Source organism: Cyprinus carpio, chromosome B5 (assembly GCF_018340385.1).
Source record: "Cyprinus carpio isolate SPL01 chromosome B5, ASM1834038v1, whole genome shotgun sequence".
Classification (NCBI taxonomy): Eukaryota; Metazoa; Chordata; class Actinopteri; order Cypriniformes; family Cyprinidae; genus Cyprinus; species Cyprinus carpio.
This window is the reverse complement of record NC_056601.1, coordinates 35,221,830-35,243,346: the sequence shown is the minus strand read 5'-3', so window position 1 is coordinate 35,243,346 and position 21,517 is coordinate 35,221,830. Positions and strand designations below refer to the sequence as shown.

Sequence of the window (21,517 nt, the reverse complement as noted above, 5' to 3'; positions counted from 1 at the left end):
GTTAATGTGCTCATATCAGCTATTGTATGGTTGTGTTTTCTGTCTGTCTGCAGACCCCTGGTTTGAGATCAGTCCACATGAAGCAGGTTATTCCCTCACTGGAGCGTTTGTGGACACTTCCAGTTTTGGCAGCCAGTTTGACAATGGCTTAAAGAAAAAACAGCAGGATGAAATTGACATGCTGTACCTGCAAGGTAACAATTTTAACATTTGGTTATTATTTGTTTATGGTTATTGATTTGTTTATCACAGCTACTGACCAATCAGAATCAAGGACAGTAACTAACTGTTTTATAAAATGATACAGTCTATGTCGATTAGCATTGCATTATAAATATGAATTATCCTTATGAAATTACCCGAACAAACAGATTAAACACATATTGTGTGCATATTCACATTTCATCAGTCACCACATTTCTTTCTGCATTTTATCCAGCTACAGCAATAGCTGGATGAATTAGTCCACAAAAGTTTTATTTGTCCTTGCTTGTGGACTTTCTGTGCGAGGGCACCATCCAGCTTTGAGTATGAATAAAACATAAAATGCATGTGAAAGTTCTGCACTCCATAATGGTACTTGTGCTGAATCATTATGTGTCGTCTTATCATATGTGTACTTGTCTTTTTTTTTTTTTTTTTTTATATCGCTAATACCAATATATTTCAACACTCCTATTTAATACAATAACAATATTTCATTTTTTAAATAACTGGTGAGCCTATTTTGGGTTACCCTTAGTTCAAAAATATGAGAAGCTCTCACAGTACAGACGCATATTGTTTCCAAATACATTGGCTGCTCGTCAGGGGAGGCAGAGGAGGCACAGCCTCCCCAAAATTTTGAGGTGAAAATGGGAGGAGGACTATTTAATGTTAATAAAATTCACAATTAATTTGAGTTCATGTCTCAGAATGTGTATTTTTGTTTGTAATAACAGTTGTAATGCCATAAAATGTTAATGAAGTTGGAAAGGGTTGCATTTCTATCGTGAATGTCCCGAATCTGCCTATGTAATTACATCCGCTAGGTGATAAAGAAGGGGAGGAGGAGGCCGGCAGAGAGTTGAGCATCGAGTGTTCACTTTTAGCGCTGAGGAGTATTGAGAAAAGAAACCTTGTAGAGGAGGCTAGCCTAAAAGCAAAAAGCCATTTTAAAGCAGTTAAGCAAATAATAATAATAATCGGCAGGGATCCCAGACCAACATAATTAGTGTGCCTCCTCTATTTTAAAACCCATGAGCCGCCACTGTCCAAATATGGTATAAATGACAATTATACATGACATCACAGTGAATTGTTCTGTTGCACATTTCATTTTATTTATTCATTTATTTTATTTTATTTTGTTTCATTTCTTTGAAATTTCCTATTTATTAAAATCATGTCTTCTGCAGCTCTGTGTGGCAGTGCTTTAGCTGATGGCCAGGAGATCCGTAATATCCTTTGGAAACGAATAAAAGGTGCTGCTGCTTTTGAAGATTCAGTTCTGTCTAAAGTTGACAATCATTTCATTAACATTTGCACTCTGATTCCATTTGACCCCCCCACCCCCAGATTTCTTTGGTCATTCAATACTTAGAATAGAAACAGGGATGTTTGAGGAAATTGGGAAAGGTAAAGAATTTCTTTATTTTTATTGATTGACTGAAGTTAATCTATCTTTGTATTGATGTGTTGAATTTGATAAAGATTATCTTTGATCTGGTTTTAAATACTATTAATGACCCATAATTAACACTTGCTTGATATAAATACACTCACCGGCCACTTTATTAGGTACACCTTGCCTTTATTCATTGGGGCATAATACTCAGATTGGCTGTGGTGTTTAAATGACACCCAAGAGGCCGAAAATGTATAAAGTGGCCAGTGATTGTATATCATGAAAATGTAATCAAATTTTTGTTTAATGTGTTTTCTTCATAGACCCAAACTCCCCACCTGTTGACAAATGTTACCAAGTGCTCATGGAGCTTGCAGACATGAATCTCTCTGTTTTGAATGGCAAAGACCCTTCTGAAATTGATAAATCTATCAGGACAAAGCTGAAAGGTAAACCTTTCCTAAAGTGTGCTAGAATTCATATTGAGGAGTCTAGTATGTCATTAAATATGCCATCTACTATCTATAGTGTCCCATGATGGAGTTTAGTTGTCACATTTGGGAATCTGCTGTGTATTGACAATTATTTATTTTTTTTAAATGTAAACTACTTTGTAATCCAAAAAAGGCAATTTTTTCATTTTTGTATATCTAATGGCTTTTCTATACAATGTTTGCAGTTTTGAAAAACAAACTAACCCATGTGTCAGATAAGAAAATCGATATAATGTACATGCTCCTGTCTGTTGCAGACCTCGCTGGAGGAAAACGTCAGCTTGTTTTTCCAGTGCAAAAACTGAATCTCGCTGACAAAGAAGCTGCACAACTGTATATGAAACAGTACACCATGGATGTTTGCAACTATTTGAATAGTTGGTTCAGTTTCTGGCCATTTGGTAGGTTAAACTAATTGCCTCTAACACTGTAAGTATTTCACTTCTGATTTTCTAGCCATAAAGCTTCCAATCAGAATCAAAAATTGTTTCACAGTCTTATGCCACACACCTTATTTGATAATTACAAACAGGTATGATGGTCCAGGGTTGTAACTGACTGCATAAATGTAAATGCAAACATCAAGAGATTTGACCAAGAGCAACCTTTATGTCAAGAATCATAAAAACTACTGAAGTTAAAAAAAATGCATTTGTATTACAGATGTTTGTTTCAGCATTTGTAAATGCATGGCTCTGTGGCTCTGGGGCAGAAAATATGACTTTCTGCACAACATGGCAGGTAAGAACAGACACATTTGTTAACCAGACTTATTTCATATTGTAATCTCTCACACCAATACTGTCAGATAAGGCAGTGCCTGATGCTCTTCTGGAAAGTGAAACAAGAGACTATATAGACGCTGGACTGTTGCTGAACTCACCCTACTTGTCAGTTCTGAGAAAAGAAAGAAACATTGACCTCATCATTTCCCTGGATTTCAGTGAAGGCGATCCTTTCATGGTATTATATAATTTTCTCTAATAAAGCATGCATACTCTTAAAAAAGTTCATTTAAAGCATTGGTTCTCAATTACAGTCCTGGGAACCCCCTGCTCTGCACATTTTGCATGTCTCCTTTATTTATTACAACTGATTCAGATCATCAGCTGTTTAAGAGAGAGATCCATGAACTGAACTGAGTGTCGAAACCTCCTCAGAGCCAGAAGCACAGCCAACAAGAGAGACATACAAAATGTGCAGAGGAGTGGGTCCCCAGGACTGGAACTGATAACCAGTGATTTAAAGCACATGTCAAACTCTGGTCCAGGAGGGCCACTGTCCTGCAGAGTGTAGATCAAATCAGCTGCAAAACACCTGCCTGGAAGTTTCTAGTAGTCCAGAAAACATTGATTTTCTGATTCATGTGTGTTTAATTAGGGCTGGAGTAGGGGTGTGCGATATCATAGACCAGTGGTTCCCAACCTTTTTCAACTCGCGGCCCACACAACCAAACAACATATGTTTGCGCGGCCCACTGCAAAAAAATTAACTGACCCCGCTATTGTTGGGTTAATAACTTAGTACTCAGAAGCTAGATTGTTACCTGTATTTATTGAATGAACTAGGGCTGTGCGATATGGACTAAAAAAAAAAAAAAAAAAAAAAAACTATCGCGATTTCTTTGATCAATTTTGCGATTTCGATTTTGATCACAATTTTGACACACACAGACATGCTTTACAGTCATGAATGCATTCAGGATGAATTTGAAACATATTTCCTAAAGAAAAACCAATTAGAGCTTTATCAAAAAAGTTGTAACGTCTCTAGAACAGACATAAGTCAAAATAATCACTATAGTAAAGGTGTAACAAAATTTCTAGAATTATGGCAAAAAAAAATATAAATAAATAAATCCTGTGTAATCTTGGGGACCAGGGAACTTTTTTTCTTTTTTGCCATACATTGTTCATAGAGCTCATTAATTGTAGCGGTGCCTCAGGCGTTGAAATAGATTTGTTATACATTATACAGGTTCACACGTAGGCCTACTCCGTCTGCAGTGCGTATACAGTATGTGTATATGCGGTGCAGAAGCAGCAGCGAAAGCGCATTAATGTAACGCGAAAGCACATTAAATTAATGCGCAGATTTCTTTTGCTCTGTCACAAAACCAGACGCGCTTGCTCAGATACACGCTGCTCTCGTCCGGAGAAAGTGCGCGCACTTAAAACGTGTCTTCTCTCGCTCAAACTGCGTCCTGTGCACTCACAACTCTCTCTATGCTCATGCGGTAGATATTAATTATTTTCGCACGTTTTTATTTCTAGCCTTTTACCGCGTGCAGTGTGAACGCTCTGATCCGTTAACATGGGCTCGGAAAAAAAGGCGCATCACAGACAGTGTGTGAACCTGGAGTTATGTAGGCATATTCCCAGTCTGTTCTGTTCTCGCGCTAGGCGCGTTGCATTCTGATTAGATCGGGTGGCATACTGTGGGAGGTCAGGGCCGCGGAAAATCGTGCTATAAAGTGATTTAGAAATCGTGCACGCTCAAATCGTGATTTTATGACAATTTCTATCGCACAGCCCTAGAATGAACTGGCAATTTTTGAACTAGACATTTTTACATATATTAACAATATTATGTATTTTAATAGTAATTGGCGGCCCACCTGCAATACCATCGCGACCCACTAGGGGGCCGCGGCCCACAGGTTGAAAACCACTGTCATAGACGATTAAATATGTCTCCACAATCTGCTTTGTAGAAATATCATAGTATTGTGCTACAGCTATCAGTTACAGTTCCGGCAACTCTGTCTCAATGTACCGTACAAGGCGACATACATTCACATCAAATGTTAACTCAGCAGTAGAGTTACACTCACGGGATACTGCACTTATTCACAATCACACAAGTACATTATTTGCATGTACTTTAAAGCCTTGCCAGTTAAACATTTCATTCACCTGCATGCTGTTCTGACATGCGCTTTTTCTCAGCCTGTACACCTGAAGCGTGTGCACACTAAAAAGCCTTTCAAACAGCACCTGATTACTGAACCAAGTTATCTTTTGCATCTGATTGTGTTTATACTGTCAAAACACACAAGGTTTGCATATAAACACAGCTGGTTATGTCTAAAATGAAACAGTTGAGAGAAAAACGGATGCGTGCCTGTATATAAGGCTTTGATATTAGATATGTGCCGGTCTTAAAGGAACAGCAGACTAATTGTACTAAATGTGTTGCTACTTGTCATTAAAGGGATATTTCACCCCAAAATTAAAATTCTGTCATTATTTACTCACTCTTATGTTGTCCCAAACTTCTATCTTATATGTTCAGACAGAAGAAAGAAACTCATTCAGGTTTAAAACAACTTGAGATTGAGTAAATGATGACAGAATTTTTATTTTTGTGTGAACCATACCTTTAATGTTAATAAAACAACAAAATACAAAGGGAAAAATTACTTTTAACTTTAATATAGTTGCTTTAATGTCTTAAAGTGACAGCAGTATAATGTTAATTGTATATACTGTAGTGTTTTATTTTTATATTTGTTCATTCAATTTATTTGTATATTATGTGTATTTGTAATGTGTATCATTGTACCATTCTTAGTTATTTTATATTTTGAAATAGTTACAGTTTTTAAAATAGGAAAATTAGTTTGGCTGTACTGCTCACACAACTTGCAATGCAGTAAAACCAACATGACATAGAATTGTCACAAAATCGTGATATGAAATTTTAGCCACATCGCCAACCCCTAGGTTGGAGTTAGAGGTTGCGTTAGACCAGGGGTGTCAAATATTTATTATTCCTTTATTTAACCAGGGAATCACATTGAGATATTGCTATCTCTTTTTCCAGTGAGACCTGGTCAAGAGGTCACAGAGACAGTACCAGAAAAATTCCATAATCACAATTCATAAATAAAATTAGATCATAAAAAAACGATTCCAAGTATCCTTTAAAACATTATACAAAAGACATTTAAAAGTACTCAATGTTGGAAGTGTGTCAAGATTAATTAAATTTAGACAATACCCTTGGAACTATTAACAGAATACAGGAACCTGATCTAGTACAATGACTATTTATATGGAAAGTTAACAAATTGGAAATGTAAGATGGAAATTTACCTAATAGAGCCTTTACAATAAATAAGTACATATGTAACTTTCTCCTTTGATGTAAAGATAATCAATCTAAAGATACATACAAAAAACAATGATGGGTCCGTGACTCTGCACCAGTGACAAAACGTAATGCTGCATGATAAACAGAATCTAATTTTCTAAGAAGTAGCTGCATGCATATATCAATGATCAGCATAATCAATTATTGATAAAAATGTACTCTCTACTAATTTCTTGCTGATCTTATAAGGGAAACGATAAAAGAATCCTAGTTTTGGTCTAAGCTTTTTCAACAACTTATCAGTATGCATATCAAAAGCTAATCTATCATCCATCCAAATGCCTAGATATTTATAGGAACTAACTCTTTCTATAAGTGTACCATTCAAGGTTGTAATTGTCAGATCTGTTACTTTAGTGCGACTGTGACTAAAAATCACATACTTTGTCTTATTTGAGTTTAAAACCAATTTTAACTGCAACAATGAGCACTGCAAAATTAGAAAAGCATCCTGTAGTTGCTGTAAAGCTTGTTTTATAAGAAGATGCTGCCATATAAATAATTGTATCATCTGCATACAAATGTATTTTAGCTGAGTCTATTCCATGACCTAAACCATTAATATAAATAGAAAATAACAAAGGTGCTAAAACAGATCCTTGAGGAACTCCAGCATTTACATGAAGAAAAGGTGAGTTGTAATTTTCAACAGACATGCATTGAGTGCGTTCTGAAAGATAGTTTTCGAACCATTTTAAAGCAGCTTAACTGAGACCTACATACCTAAGTCTCTGTAACATTAATTTGTGATCTATTGAATCAAAAGCTTTAAACAGATCAAGGCAAGGCAAGGCAAGGCAAGGCAAGTTTATTTATATAGCACATTTCGTACACAATGGCAATTCAAAGTACTTTACATAAAAGAAAGTAAAATAATCATGAAGAAAATAACAAAAATAAAACAAGCAATTTTAAAACTTTGGAAATTATTTAAAAATTGACTTATTTAAAATGAATTTAAAACAGTTAAAAATAGAAAAATGATTTTAAATAAAATACAGTGAATACGTAAAATACAGTGCAATCAGTTTGGACATCGCACAGTGATCATTCAATAAATGCACAACTAAACAGATGAGTTTTGAGTCTAGATTTAAATGTGACTAATGTTTTTAGCACATCTGATCTCTTCTGGAAGCTGATTCCAACTGCGGGCGACATAGTAACTAAAGGCGGACTCCCCTTGTTTTGTGTGAACCCTTGGTATTTCTAACTGACTCGATCCTAATGATCTGAGTGGTCTGTTAGGGTTATATTCAGTGAACATATCTGCAATATATTTTTGTCCTAGGTCATTGAGTGATTTATAAACGAGTAAAAGTACTTTAAAATCAATCCTAAATGTAACTGGAAGCCAGTGTAAGGACCTGAGGACTGATGTGATATGTTCAGATTTTCTGGTTCTGGTCAGAATCCTGGCAGCAGCGTTCTGGATGAGCTGCAGTTGTCTAATGGTCTTTTTGGGAAGGCCGGTGAGGAGACCATTACAATAGTCCACTCTGCTGGTGATAAAGGCATGAACAAGTTTCTCCAAGTCTTGACTGGAAACAAAACATCTAATACTTGCAATGTTTTTTAGATGATAGTATGCTGATTTAGTTACGCAGTTTAAGCACACTTTTGAAAAAAGTTGTGGGCAGTGTGTCAAGATAGCAGGTTGACGATTTTAGGTGCTGCACTATTTCTTCCAAAATTTTGCTATCAGTTGCTTCAAAAATAGACATAGTATCTTTTTGATATTGCGGCCAAATCTGTCTGACCTCTGCATTGCTTGAGGATGTGCTAATCTCCTTCCTGATATTGATGATCTTCTCAGAAAAGAAGGAAGCAAACTCGTTGCATTTGCTATTTGAGAGCATTTCACTGGGAATCTGACTTGGGAGTTTGTCAGTCTCCCAACAGTGGCAAAAAGAGTATGAGTGTTGTTTAAGTTACTGTTTATAAGGTTTGAGAAGAAATTCTGTCTGGCTGTGGCTAGTTTCACATTAACCCTTATGCGTTGTTGGGGACGTTTTCGTCCACTAGGGGGTAAAGTTGAGTCTTATTTTGGCCACAACTTTCCTTGTGTTTCAGCAAATAGAATGATTTTTGGTGACAAATCTTATTTTTACATATATTTTGGGAAAATGCTTTGAAAATTTTCAAAAACTCAACAATACACTGTGGGCAAATTCACTACCCTTTCGTGATGTCCGTGGATGAAAACATCCACTAAATTAAACTGCTGTAAAAATGTATCAGATAAATATATTTTTCTAATTTTTTTGCATAAATCTATTAATCAACCTCATACCTGATCAAAACTACCAAATGTTAAAAAAAAAAAAATCCAAGATTTTAACTCTTTAATAACCAAGTTGACAAGTGATATCACTGATATGGGGGGAAAAACACACAAAATGACTTATTTTCAATATAAAAAGTGACTGTGGACTGAATATTTGGTACAAGTCAAAAAAAAAAAAAATGTACCTCTTCCCAACAGGGAAAACCACCAACAATCAAGAATCTCTCTCACACACACACATACACACACACACAATATAATATGCTGTTATGCTCCATATAGCTCCATATACAAGTCAGAAACTAAGCTTTTTTGCACAGGCCTATCTAAAGGGTTAATGGTCCCACCTAGTGATCAACTGTAAAAATAACAAATTTTACCTCTTCCCAACAGGGAAAACCAACAACCATCAAGAATGCATGATTTTATGGTGGCATGGCTTTGCAATCAAAAAATGTCGTTATAATGGAAGTCAATGGGGCAAAAACAGCCACAAACAATAAATGAGCGGGGGGAAATATTAAAATCTAATGCTGCACAAAAACTAAAAATGAATCAAAGCCAATGTTGTTACTAATCTTTGACATGCCCAAGACTGTGATAAAAGGTAACAAAAAAATATCCAGCCACAATTACTTTTATATTGAAAATAAGTCATTTTGTTCCCCCCCCCCCCCCCCCCAATCAGTGACATCATTTATGAACTTGGCAATTAAAGAGTTAAAATCTTGGATTTTTTTTTAAACATTTGGTAGTTTTGATCAGGACTGAGGTTGATTAATAGATTTATGCTAAAAAAAAAAAAAAAAAAAAAAAAAAAAAATATCTGATACATTTTTACAGCAGTTTAATTTAGTGGATGTTTTCATCCCGAACGTAACGAAAGGGTAGTGAATTTGAACAATGCACAAGTGTTAAAAGCATGAAGGCTGTCTTTATAAATGCTAAAGTGAATTTCAAGTTTCGTCCTCCGCCACATCCGCTCGGCTTTTCTGCATTGTCTTTTCATAGTCTGAACTGCTGTTGATCTTCTCCAAACTGATTTCTGTCTGTTTGACCAATAAAAAAGATCAATAAATAAAGCAGCACAGGGTTTTTTACTATCTAGAGAGGTTATAATATCATTTGAGACTAATGTAGCTGCAGTAATAGTGCTATGTCCCATTCTGAACCCTGACTGATAATTCTGAAGAATATTACTGGCTGAAAAAAATTGTTTTAATTGATCGTTTATCAGTGATTCAAAGACTTTTGCTATGACCGGAATTTAGAAATAGGGTGATAATTATTTGGGTCTGCAGGATCTCCCCCCTTTAATAATGGAATAAGCATTGCTGATTTCCACATTTTTGGTATTTCGCTGGAGGTGAGACTTAAATTAAATATAGTAGCTATAGGTTCTGCTACAAGATCAGCTGCCAATTGTAGGAAGTATGGCTCAATTTGATCAATTCCTGGTGATTTTTTAGTATCTTCATTCTCTAGTGCTTTATGAACTTATGCAGTAGTAATAGGCATAAAATTAGATGAATATGGAGTGCAGTTTTGAGCAAACTCAACAGTTTTCGTTGATGTATGGATACCTGAGTTTGTAGACTCGGAGGTTGAGCCGATTGATGTAAAATAATTATTAAAAATATCTGCAATAACTTCTCTGCCCTTAACTTCAGTGTGATTAATGTTTAAATGATTTGGGAAATTAGATACCAGATTAGGTACTGAAGCAGACTTGACTAGTTTCCAAAAGTTTACAGGGTTATTTAGATTTTCATTTATCATAGACAAATAATAATCACACTTTTAATTTGCACTTTTAATTAAGTTTGTACACTTATTTCGTAATGCTCTTACGATATTGCTTACAAATGCTCTAAGAAATCCAATCAGTAGAATTATTTGATTTCTTTGCCTTGGCCCATGCAACATTTCTCTGTTTTATAAAAGTAGAAACAATGTCATTGAACCAAGGATTATCTTTACCACTTATTCTAAATCATTTGACTGGAAAGCTAATTTTTGAAGCAGGCTGTAAAAAGCTTGTTCATTAAAATGCTTAAAAAATCTTTTATAATTAAACCGCGTTGATATATTTTTATTGATATTTTGTTGATATGTTGATATATATGGACCACAAAGGTGTCCAATCTGGCCTGTGGGATGATCTGAACAGCTTAAGATGATAAAAGTAAATGAGCATGGGGTGTGTGATATTTATCATCTATAATAAATATCTATAATATTACTATAATATCGGAAGTGTAATGAGGAGGAGTCATGAAAATGAAGTGGGGATCCACGTGCAAGCTTTATTTCAGACAGCATAGTCGAAACAGGCAGGGTAAACACATCAGCAAACAACAACAGCAGAGACAAGGCAATAGAGTAATCCAGATAAACAGGCAAAGGTCAGGGTAGGCAGCAAACAATCAAAAACAATGAAATAGTCCAGGATCAAAACATGATAACACAGAAACCAGGAAACATTCAGTCACTAGCAAAGTGTTCAAGTGTGTGTGCATCTTGTAAAGTCATTCTAATGAGAGACAGCTGTGAACTGATGTGGAGATCTGATGAGAGACATGTGATGCAATTGATGAGTCTGTCCAAAGGATTATAGGAAATGGAGTCCTGGGTAAAGTGGCAAGAGTCTGGAGTGGAGTGCCCTCCAGTGAGGCTCACGGAAACTCCAACTAGAGATCTAACAGCTAGAGTTAGGGGTCAAATAAAGATGGAAGAGGGGTGTTTTTAGCTTATTCTTGAAGATGCTGCCTGGATTGAGTTGGGCGGGTCATTCCACCAGGAGGGAACATTTCATGTAAAAGTCTGTGAAAGTGATTTTCTGCCTCTTTGGAATGAACAATAAAAATAAAGCAATGTTCACTTGCAAAACACAAGCTTCTAGAGGCACTTAAGTCTGAAGTAGTGTATTTAGGTAAAGGGGTGCAGAGCCAGTAGTGGTTTTGTAGGCAAACATGTAGGCCTTGAAGCTCATTCAAAATTAATCTTGCTGCTGAGTTCTGGATTAATTGTAAAGGTTTGATAGAACTGTCTGGAAGACCTGGCAAGAGAGCATTGCAAAAGTCCAGCCTGGACAGAACAAGAGCTTGAACAAGGAGTTGTGCAGCATGTTCTGAAAGAAAGGGCCTGATCTTCTTGATGTTGAATAAAGCAAATCTGCAGGACCGGGCAGTTTTAAGAAAATGTGGTCTGAGAAAGTTGGTTGATTATCAGTCATAACTCCAAGGTTTCTGGCTGTTTTTTTTAAAGAGTTATGGTTTTATGTGCCTATCTGGATGGTGAAATTGTGATGACATGATGGGTTTGATGGAACCACAAGCAGTATATATATATATATATATATATATATATATATATATATATATATATACACTAGCTTGCTCTATTCTTTTTCTATTCTATCTGTTTTCTTTTTATTTATTATATTGTTTAAAAGCCCTTGCTACGTATACTGTGATTATGCTAACTGAGACTTGTTATAGCACTTATATATCATTGCTTTTTTGTTGTTTTTGATTGCTTCCATTGTCCTCATTTGTAAGTCGCTTTGAATAAAAGCGTCTGCTAAATGACTAAATGTAAATGTAAATGTAAATATATATATATAACCCGGAGATGCAGGTTCAGCTGCGTGGCCTCAGCCTGCCCTCTGATGCTGCAATTGACAGCTCATCCTCTTCTCGATCCCTGAACGTCAAATTAGACTCACGCTGAGATGAGCTCTCAAACTCAACGCACAATGCAATACACAATCCAACTGTGGAGCTCTTTTAGAGAATTTGCCCTTTTTTAAGAAGAAAATTGGCTCTCAAAGACTACTGTTGAGGCACCCAGGGGCACTCTCACTCCACTTATCTGTGTTTTGGTAAGGGAGAGACCACTGCCGGTACCTTCGATCCAACAACAAGGTGTTTAGAGAAGTGAATGAATCGTTGCTTCTCAATAAAAGATGCTGCATTGGCTCCCAAAAAACAAAACAAGTGAGCAAATGCCATGCTGGCCTAAATATACTCTGATATCTGGGGTGTGGAAGAGAGCAAATTTTGCTCATCGGTTTCATTGGCCTTTTCTCAGTGATGTAAGAGGTGTTTGGGATCCCAAGTGTGACCCCTAGTGTTGGAACTTGGATACAATGTCAAATGACCGACTGAAAGGGAGCTATTGTTACCTGTTATTTTAGTTTATGTATTTTAATGATAATAAGATTTTAATAGCTTTTGCTTTTATTCACCTTTTCATTTTTAATCACGAACTTACAGGACAAGCATATGCTAGATTACTTATATATATATATATATATATATATATATATATATATATATATATATATATATATATATATATATATATATATTGTGATCAACTTTTTATTGTCTTTAGAGATTATGTATATATTTTTTCATGATGAGACCAGATGAACAGAGTCTGTGTGATGCATTTTTGTGTTCAAATCAACACCACACAAAGTAGATAAATTGTAGATAAAAGTAGATAGTAAGTAGATGAATCTTTTTGTCTATATGCAGTTGCAATAAGCTCTGCCACAATAATGTGATTTGTTACTTTTGATATAAAACAAAGCCTTAGATTTCAAATTCATTTTATTAGGTGATTTGTTCATTTTATTAGGAAATTCAAACTATATATAAATTAATGAGGGCAAGGGTAGTGATGTCCTGGGTCACTAAAAACCAGGGGTATGCTTTTCAAGACTAAATAGGGTTAAAGAGTGCCAAAATGATATCGGTTTTTAGTGACACAGGACATCACTACCCTTGCCCTCATTAATTTTTTAAAGTTAGACATTGACCTTAGTATTCCTCAGTTTATTTATTATAAACAATATAACAAGAAAACAAATTCAGTTAAAAAAGAATGTCTGTTTTCTAGTTAATTATTTGTACAAAAGTGTATAGGGTTGCTAGCGACCCGATTTATATCATAGTGTGAATATATTTTTTCCTGCACAACAATAATTAAATATATGATGGCTCAATAAGTGCAATTCAAATTTATTTCTCAAGGTGGCCCTGTTTGATATAAAGTGATGATGATGATGTGATGTTTCATGCATAATTACCATAAGCATAAAACAAAAGAATATCATTGTCAAAACTTAAAATGGCTTTGAATAAAGTGTCACTGTCATTTGATTGTAGATATGGTGAATAGGCTGACCACTGATTGTTGCTAAACTCAGTGCTAAACTCCATTAAATAGATAAGACACCCCTGATTTAAAGGAATGGATCCCCTAGAAACGTAAAATCAATCATCATTTATTCACCCTCAAGTCATTTCAAACCTTTATAACCTTTAGCGTTAAACTTCCTGCTTTTTTCCTCATGACATTCATAGTGAGGTTGCACTACACTAAGGGCACTGTATATCATTTTAACAGATAAAAATAAAAAATAAGAAATATTTGCACAAACACCTACAAGCATATGCTGAAATAGGATCTATAATACCTTGAAAAAGCTTATCTGTTTATCTGCTTATCCTTTCAACTAAGTGGGGATATCTCAGCTAGTGCATGGACACTAGAGATGTGCGGATCAGCTCAAACGTCACCTGATTCCGCTGCTTCAAATATGTTATCCACCCCACCTATATTTTTCTCTAATTTAGATATCTGCCCTGACCCGCACCCAATCGTCACTTTACAATGATTCTAATTATTAGTTTTGCATGAAATGATGGTTAATTTTTAACTGCAGATTCAGTGATGTTATTCGCGTCTCACTGCACATGTCTGCAGTGCATTATGGCTCCCGGAGCAGATCACGGACACTAGTCAATGTTTGTGTTTATACCAGCCACGCTGCGGCATTTTTCAGAAGCGGCTGTCCATGCTGGTTCGCTAAAAATAGCCTAATCTTTTTTTGTTTTTGTTTTTTTTGACGGATGCTGTGTCAAAGCAGCACATGATTAGATAATTGAGGATGTATTTTAAATGACTAAAAACAGATATTTATCTTTAATCCTTGTCATTCATAACTAGATTTTTAAGTGTTTTAACTTTGTCTGTAGGCTATAGCACAACAAAGTAGGACATAGCAATAAACGCAATTACTAAACCAGACAAAACATAACCATTTAGCCAACTAACCCATGGTAGAACCCCAAAAATCAAGAAAAACACATAAAATAAAGTCTATCTGCCTAATGAAAAATGCATTTAAAACACATTCATATTTTAGAGAATCCAGTTAATATTTGCATCATTAATGATTTATCTAATCCACCTGCAGTTAATCAGAATGTATATGTTTATTACCCGATCCACAGATTATCTGCAGAGCCCACGGATATAACCGCGATCCACACTTCACTAACGGACACAATTAGGACTCAATTTCAGTGGATAACATCTTAAATTTCAACTGAAATGTCTAACCTTTTCAATGAAGTAATACTGTGATGGTTTTCCACTGCAGACGGTGAGGGAAGCTGCTGAAACATGCAATAAACTAAAGATCCCTTTCCCTGAAGTCAACATTCCCAATGAAGATGCAAAGAAACCAAAGGACTTCTATGTGTTCAAAGGCAAAAATGCTCCAACCGTGATGCACATCCCTCTGTTTAATTTGGGCAACTGTGGAGGCAAGTTTAGATCTTATCATTTTCCTGAATTTTTTTTTTAAATAAATCTGAATTCTGTATGACAGCTCTTGGAGGGATTGACATGGTAATGTACATGACAATGTTAATGTATTTGGTCTTAATGGAATAGATCTGCTACACTGCTGATGCTGCTGATGTACCAAGACTTGCTACTGCCAATACATCCACAACATGCTGCTGTGAGCATGTAAGAAATACTGCTGCTGCAAATATAACATACATGAATTAACCCCCATATAGCATACATGAATCACCTCATAGCAGATCTATACAGGTGGAGCTGGGGAAGGTGGAGGGTTTCTGAAGCAGGCTGCAAACTGCTACAGCAAGCTCTAGTCATATATTTGAATGTTGTGCAGTGAGCTCATTGGCTACCGATACAGGAGAGAACCAATCAGCTGTGCCATGTGATAATGATGTCATGAGGTCAGATTGAGTTAGACCTACTGGACTGCGCCATCTAGAGTTTCATGCTAGAACTCTGTATATATCACTGAAAAAAAAAATTCTGATGTGTTACTGTTTCTTCAGATGAAATTGAGACCTGGTGGAAAAAATATTCCACCTTTCAAGGTGCTTACAGCCCTGGGATGATCGCTGATCTCATGGAGGTTGCTGGAAAAAACATCTCAAACAACAGAGAGAAACTGCTGGAGCAGATTGGTGCGGCCGTTGGGCTGAAAAAATCCAGACACTAATACATGTCTAAATACTAAAAACAGTCTAAATACTGACTACACTGATCTACTAGACTTAATTAAAACTTACTTAACTAAACTTACTAAATCAGCATTACTTCAAATACTTAATCAGCAGTAGAAGAGCATCAAATGCTAAGGATGTTATTTACACACAATTCAACAATAACTGACATGATTACAACTACATGTATAATTGCTGATTAAAATATGTATTACCTTGCTTCTATTCAAAAGTATTATTAAACAGTTCTTATGATGCAAATAAAAACTGTGGTCCACGATGCTGATTTGTCAATTCAAAGTTTGTTCCAGTATTATGTATAAACATTAATTTTAGTACTTTGGACATAGAATATTTCAAATAGGTTATTATTACAGTTTTTTTTTATGATTGTTCTGATGATTTTTTCAATACATTTAACAATTTTCCTAACCTCTTAACACAGTTAGCACAACATCCAAGGCAAGGCAAGGCAAGTTTATTTATATAGCACATTTCGTACACAGTGGTAATTCAAAGTGCTTTACATAAAAGAAGGTAAAATAATCATGAAGAAAAATAATAACAAAAATAAAAACAAGCAATTTTAAAAACATAAAACCAGCAATTTTTAAAACTTTGGAAATTATTTAAAAATTGACTTATTTAAAATGAATTTAAAAACAGTTAAAAATAGAAAATGATTTTACATAGAATACAGTGAATATGTAAAATACAGTGCAATCAATTCGGAGATCGCACAGTGCTCATTCAACAAATGCACAGCCAAACAGATGAGTTTTGAGTCTAGATTTAAATGTGACTAATGTTATAGCACATCTGATCTCTTCTGGAAGCTGATTCCAACTGCGGGCAGCATAGCAACTAAAGGCGGACTCCCCTTGTTTTGTGTGAACCCTCGGTATTTCTAACTGACTCGATCCTAATGATCTGAGTGGTCTGTTAGGTTTATATTCAGTGATCATATCTGCAATATATTTTGGTCCTAGGTCATTGAGTGATTTATAAATGAGTAAAAGTACTTTAAAATCAATCCTAAATGTAACTGTAACTAAATGTATCCGTCTGTGTAGGCTATACAATTAACACATTTCTTGTAGCTTTGACACAAAATGCATAGAGTTAACACAAATTTAAAATGCTTGAACTTTGTTTACACACAAGCTCAACCAAGACCAAAACAATGTTATTTTACTGCCAAATTTTCGAATGCTTTCACACTGTATGTCAGATCAGATAACATTATGTTCTAAAACTAACTTATAGGTTAAAGTCAAAGTGAACAGCTGTTCATATTGTGAACTGAAGCACAAATATGTCCCCTGTATTTTATTTCATTCCATAGCTTATGATAAACAGCTGATTGAAGTTTTGCAAATATATAACCTGATTCCCATCTAGGAAACATACTCAGGTGTTGAGGTTCTTTCAATCACATGATCATACAGTATACAGTAAAAGAGGACCTCTTTGGGCTGATCTTGTGTGGAAAAGTGCACTTCTGCATAAATGTGAGTTTTTAGAAGATCTGTACCAAAGACTGGTAATAGAGAAAGGGGACAGGTTGGAGACCACTTGTCTATATGTGATCACACCATTCCCAGTGCAGTCAGAGCCTGGTTTGACACCCATTCGAGAGTGATGTTTCTTTTCCTTGCCTTTACTCCTCTTTCCTCAACCCCATTGAGGAGGTTCACTGAGCCCTGAGATGGAAGGTTTTTCACCATCGTCCCTCCAGATGTCCCTCCAGGATGCAATGGATGCTGAATGCCAAGACATCACAGCTGAAAAATACAAGGAAGGAAAAGGCATACCAAAAGATTCTTCCCAAGATGCCTTGCCAGAAAAGATATCAGGTGTGATGTGGATGAGAGCATGTGTCCAAACGCAGAAGACCAGGCAGATTAGATTACATTTATTTATTTATTTATTTTTATTCTTCTGTGGCTTTTTCTGTTCTGTATATTTTGTAATTTCACATAATACAGTTTTTTTCTGTCGCTAAGAAGCATTTATCCAACCAGTTGTCACATTTTCAAAACTCTACACACAATTAGCACAGCATCAGTCTTTTGTGGCCATACCATTCACACATTTCATGTTGTTTTCACACAATATGCAGTCAGTGAACACATTTCCACAATGCTTACATTTTCTTAACAGACAAGCTATACCTCACAACAAAATTATGGATTGTTTTTGTAGTATTTACGAATGTTAACACACAACATCCCACAATAGCAAAAACAATATTCCAAACCTTAGATACAGTATAAAAACCTCTGCTTCTGCAATGATATCAGTTCAAAAACAATATATCTCAGCTGATAATAAACAAACAATTGAATAATTAGCACATAGCTGATTTATGTTGGGTAAATTGGGCCAACCACAGCTGATTCCAGTCTGGCTTAGACTCAGTGGCAGGGGTTATTTTTTTTCTATTACATTGACACTTATTCAGTAAAAGGAGGACATTGAGAAGTGATGTTTTTGGAAACAGAAACAGAAAAAGACAAACACTGTAATGTCTGGACGAGGAAGAGTAAGAGCAAGGGGCACAGGGAGAAGAGCAGGCCCAGTGAGAGATGCAGTGAGAGGTGCAGGAGCAGTGAGAGAAGCAGTGAGAGGTGCAGGAGCAGTGGGAGATGCAGTGAGAGGTGCAGGAGCAGTGAGAGAAGTAGTGAGAGGTGCAGGAGCAGTGAGAGATGCAGGAGCAGTGAGAGAATCAGTGAGAGGTGCAGGAGCAGTGAGAGATGCAGTGAGAGGTGCAGGAGCAGTGAGAGGTGCAGGAGCAGTGAGAGAAGTAGTGAGAGGTGCAGGAGCAGTGAGAGAAGCAGTGAGAGGTGCAGGAGCAGTGAGAGAAGTAGTGAGAGGTGCAGGAGCAGTGAGAGATGCAGGAGCAGTGAGAGAAGCAGTGAGAGGTGCAGGAGCAGTGAGAGAAGTAGTGAGAGGTGCAGGAGCAGTGAGAGGTGCAGGAGCAGTGAGAGAAGTAGTGAGAGGTGCAGGAGCAGTGAGAGAAGTAGTGAGAGGTGCAGGAGCAGTGAGAGGTGCAGGAGCAGTGAGAGAAGTAGTGAGAGGTGCAGGAGCAGTGAGAGGTGCAGGAGCAGTGAGAGAAGTAGTGAGAGGTGCAGGAGCAGTGAGAGGTGCAGTGAGAGGTGCAGGAGCAGTGAGAGGTACAGGAGCAGTGAGAGAAGTAGTGAGAGGTGCAGGAGCAGTGAGAGGTGCAGTGAGAGATGCAGTAGCAGTGAGAGATGCAGTGAGAGGTGCAGGAGCAGTGAGAGAAGTAGTGAGAGGTGCAGGAGCAGTGAGAGAAGTAGTGAGAGGTGCAGGAGCAGTGAGAGAAGTAGTGAGAGGTGCAGGAGCAGTGAGAGATGCAGTGAGAGGTGCAGGAGCAGTGAGAGGTGCAGGAGCAGTGAGAGATGCAGTGAGAGGTGCAGGAGCAGTGAGAGAAGTAGTGAGAGGTGCAGGAGCAGTGAGAGGTGCAGGAGCAGTGGGAGATGCAGTGAGAGGTGCAGGAGCAGTGAGAGGTGCAGGAGCAGTGAGAGAAGTAGTGAGAGGTGCAGGAGCAGTGAGAGGTGCAGGAGCAGTGAGAGAAGTAGTGAGAGGTGCAGGAGCAGTGAGAGATGCAGGAGCAGTGAGAGATGCAGTGAGAGGTGCAGGAGCAGTGAGAGAAGCAGTGAGAGGTGCAGGATGAGTGTGAGATGCGGTGTGAGATGTGGGGTGAGTTGGAGGTGCAGTGAGAGATGGATTGAGGAGTGGTGTGAGGTGCAGTGAGATGTGTGGTGAGTTGGAGGTGCAGTGAGAGGTGCAGTGGGATTGAGAGATGCAGTGAGAGGTGCAGGAGCAGTGAGAGATGCAGTGAGAGATGCAGGAGCAGTGAGATGTGGTGAGAGGTGCAGGAGCAGTGAGAGATGCAGTGAGAGATGCAGGAGCAGTGAGAGGAGCAGGGCCAGGGAGAAGAGCACGCACAAGGAGAGGGCAAGGTAGAGGTGTAAGAATTTGTGGTGGTGGCATTCCAAGAGCTGCAAGAACTGTAGTCAGTGATGAAATTCGTGCCACTATCATTGACCATGTAATCAACCACGGTCTTTCACTAAGAGAGGCTGGTGAAAGAGTGCAGCCCAATTTGAGGCGGTCAATGGTTGCCTCCATTATACACATCTTTCAACAAACCAACAGGTAAGTATTGCATTTTACATGGATTGTTTCTATTCTCACTTGACATGTCAATAAGGTCATACAGTAATGCAAATGTAAAAAAAAATTGTCCCTCTAAAGAATGCAACGTCTTACACCCTCTGGGGGAAGAGGAAAGCTCCTCAATAATGATCAAGAGCTTGCCATTGTAGAAATGGTTGTTGCAAATAATGCAATAAAACTGCATGAAATTATAACTAGAATTGTAGAGGACCATGAGTTATTTCAAAATATCGATAGCATCAGCCTCACAACGATTACGCGGACATTGTCCAAACACAGAGTGCGGATGAAGCAGCTCTACACTGTTCCCTTTGAGAGGAATATCGAGAGAGTCAAGGAGTTACGACGACAATATGTCCAGGTATAGTGTATATTCAATTCAATGTCCAGTTCTATAAGCTTTCCACTTTGCAAGTAGGTATCCACACAGTACAAGGTTACAGTACAGTATGTTATACAGTAATGACATGATTTACATAAACTTTGTTTCAGAGAGTTATGGAATTGGAGGCCAACCAGGCCCCTCATGAATTCATGTACATAGATGAGGCAGGATTAAATCTGGCCAAAAGGCGTCAATGTGGACGAACTGTAATTGGAAAAAGGGCCACAGTTGATGTTCCAGGAGAGAGGGGGGCAAACATTACCATGTGTGCAGCATTTGCAAATGCAGGATTACTCCTTCACAGATGTCAGGTTCGACCCTATAATACCAAGCGCCTCCTTGCCTTTCTCAATGATCTCCACCAGCGCCTGGTTCCAGAGCAGGATCAGGACGGTGAAAACATGAGGACCTTTGTAATTACCTGGGACAATGTGGCTTTCCATCATTCGGAAGCAATAACAACATGGTTCACCCAAGACTGGTAAGTGTCTTCCTTCCACCCTATTCACCTTTCCTCAATCCCATAGAGGAGGCGGAAGGTTTATGATCATCAGCCACATGACCAGATGTCCCTCCTTGAAGCCAGGGATGCTGGCTGCAGGGACATCACAGTTCATGATTACCAAGGGTGGATCTGACATACCAAGCGGTTTTATCCCAGGTGCATCGCCTTGGATAATATCAGATGTGATGTTGATGAAAACATGTGGCCTAACCCTGAAGATCGCAGAGATTAGATACAGTAATTTTGTGTTTTTTTTTAAGTCCCCACCCCACCCCCCACCCCCCACCTTGTGAAGTGAAAACAAGTATTATTCTTTGACAGAATAATTTCATTTTGAGTCAGATTTACAGTGTTTTGGTGAAGTTAGTGTGTGCAGAGAAAGATGTGTTCTGTTTTGAAATGAAGAGTTAGTATATATTTAACAAAATGTGTTTTGGAGAAGAAAATTATCCATTTGGCCAATTGTGTTTTGTAGGTGTGAGTCTGTGTTAACAGTTTAGAAAAGTATCTGAAGTATGGGTAAGCACTTGTTAGGG

The 21,517-nt window shown here is 37.4% G+C and overlaps 1 protein-coding gene across 3 annotated transcripts in view; it reads left to right on the top strand.

Annotated features, from left to right (window-relative positions):
- The window catches only part of LOC109082869 (cytosolic phospholipase A2 gamma-like), a 45,027-nt gene extending 28,857 nt beyond the window's left edge, over positions 1-16,170 (top strand). Inside the window, exons 7-15 of one of the 3 annotated variants that reach the window (XM_042723300.1) lie at positions 54-194; positions 1,398-1,463; positions 1,558-1,617; positions 1,930-2,055; positions 2,358-2,501; positions 2,764-2,841; positions 2,909-3,063; positions 15,000-15,165; positions 15,718-16,170. In XM_042723300.1, the coding sequence (XP_042579234.1) occupies positions 54-194; positions 1,398-1,463; positions 1,558-1,617; positions 1,930-2,055; positions 2,358-2,501; positions 2,764-2,841; positions 2,909-3,063; positions 15,000-15,165; positions 15,718-15,884 (1,103 nt within the window). In that variant the 3' untranslated portion in view covers positions 15,885-16,170. Of the gene's footprint in view, positions 1-53; positions 195-1,397; positions 1,464-1,557; positions 1,618-1,929; positions 2,056-2,357; positions 2,502-2,763; positions 2,842-2,908; positions 3,064-3,201; positions 3,491-14,999; positions 15,166-15,717 lie in introns of those variants that run through there. The other 2 variants (XM_042723301.1, XM_042723302.1) reach the window with 2 other exon arrangements.
- Positions 16,171-21,517: the final 5,347 nt, after the last annotated feature.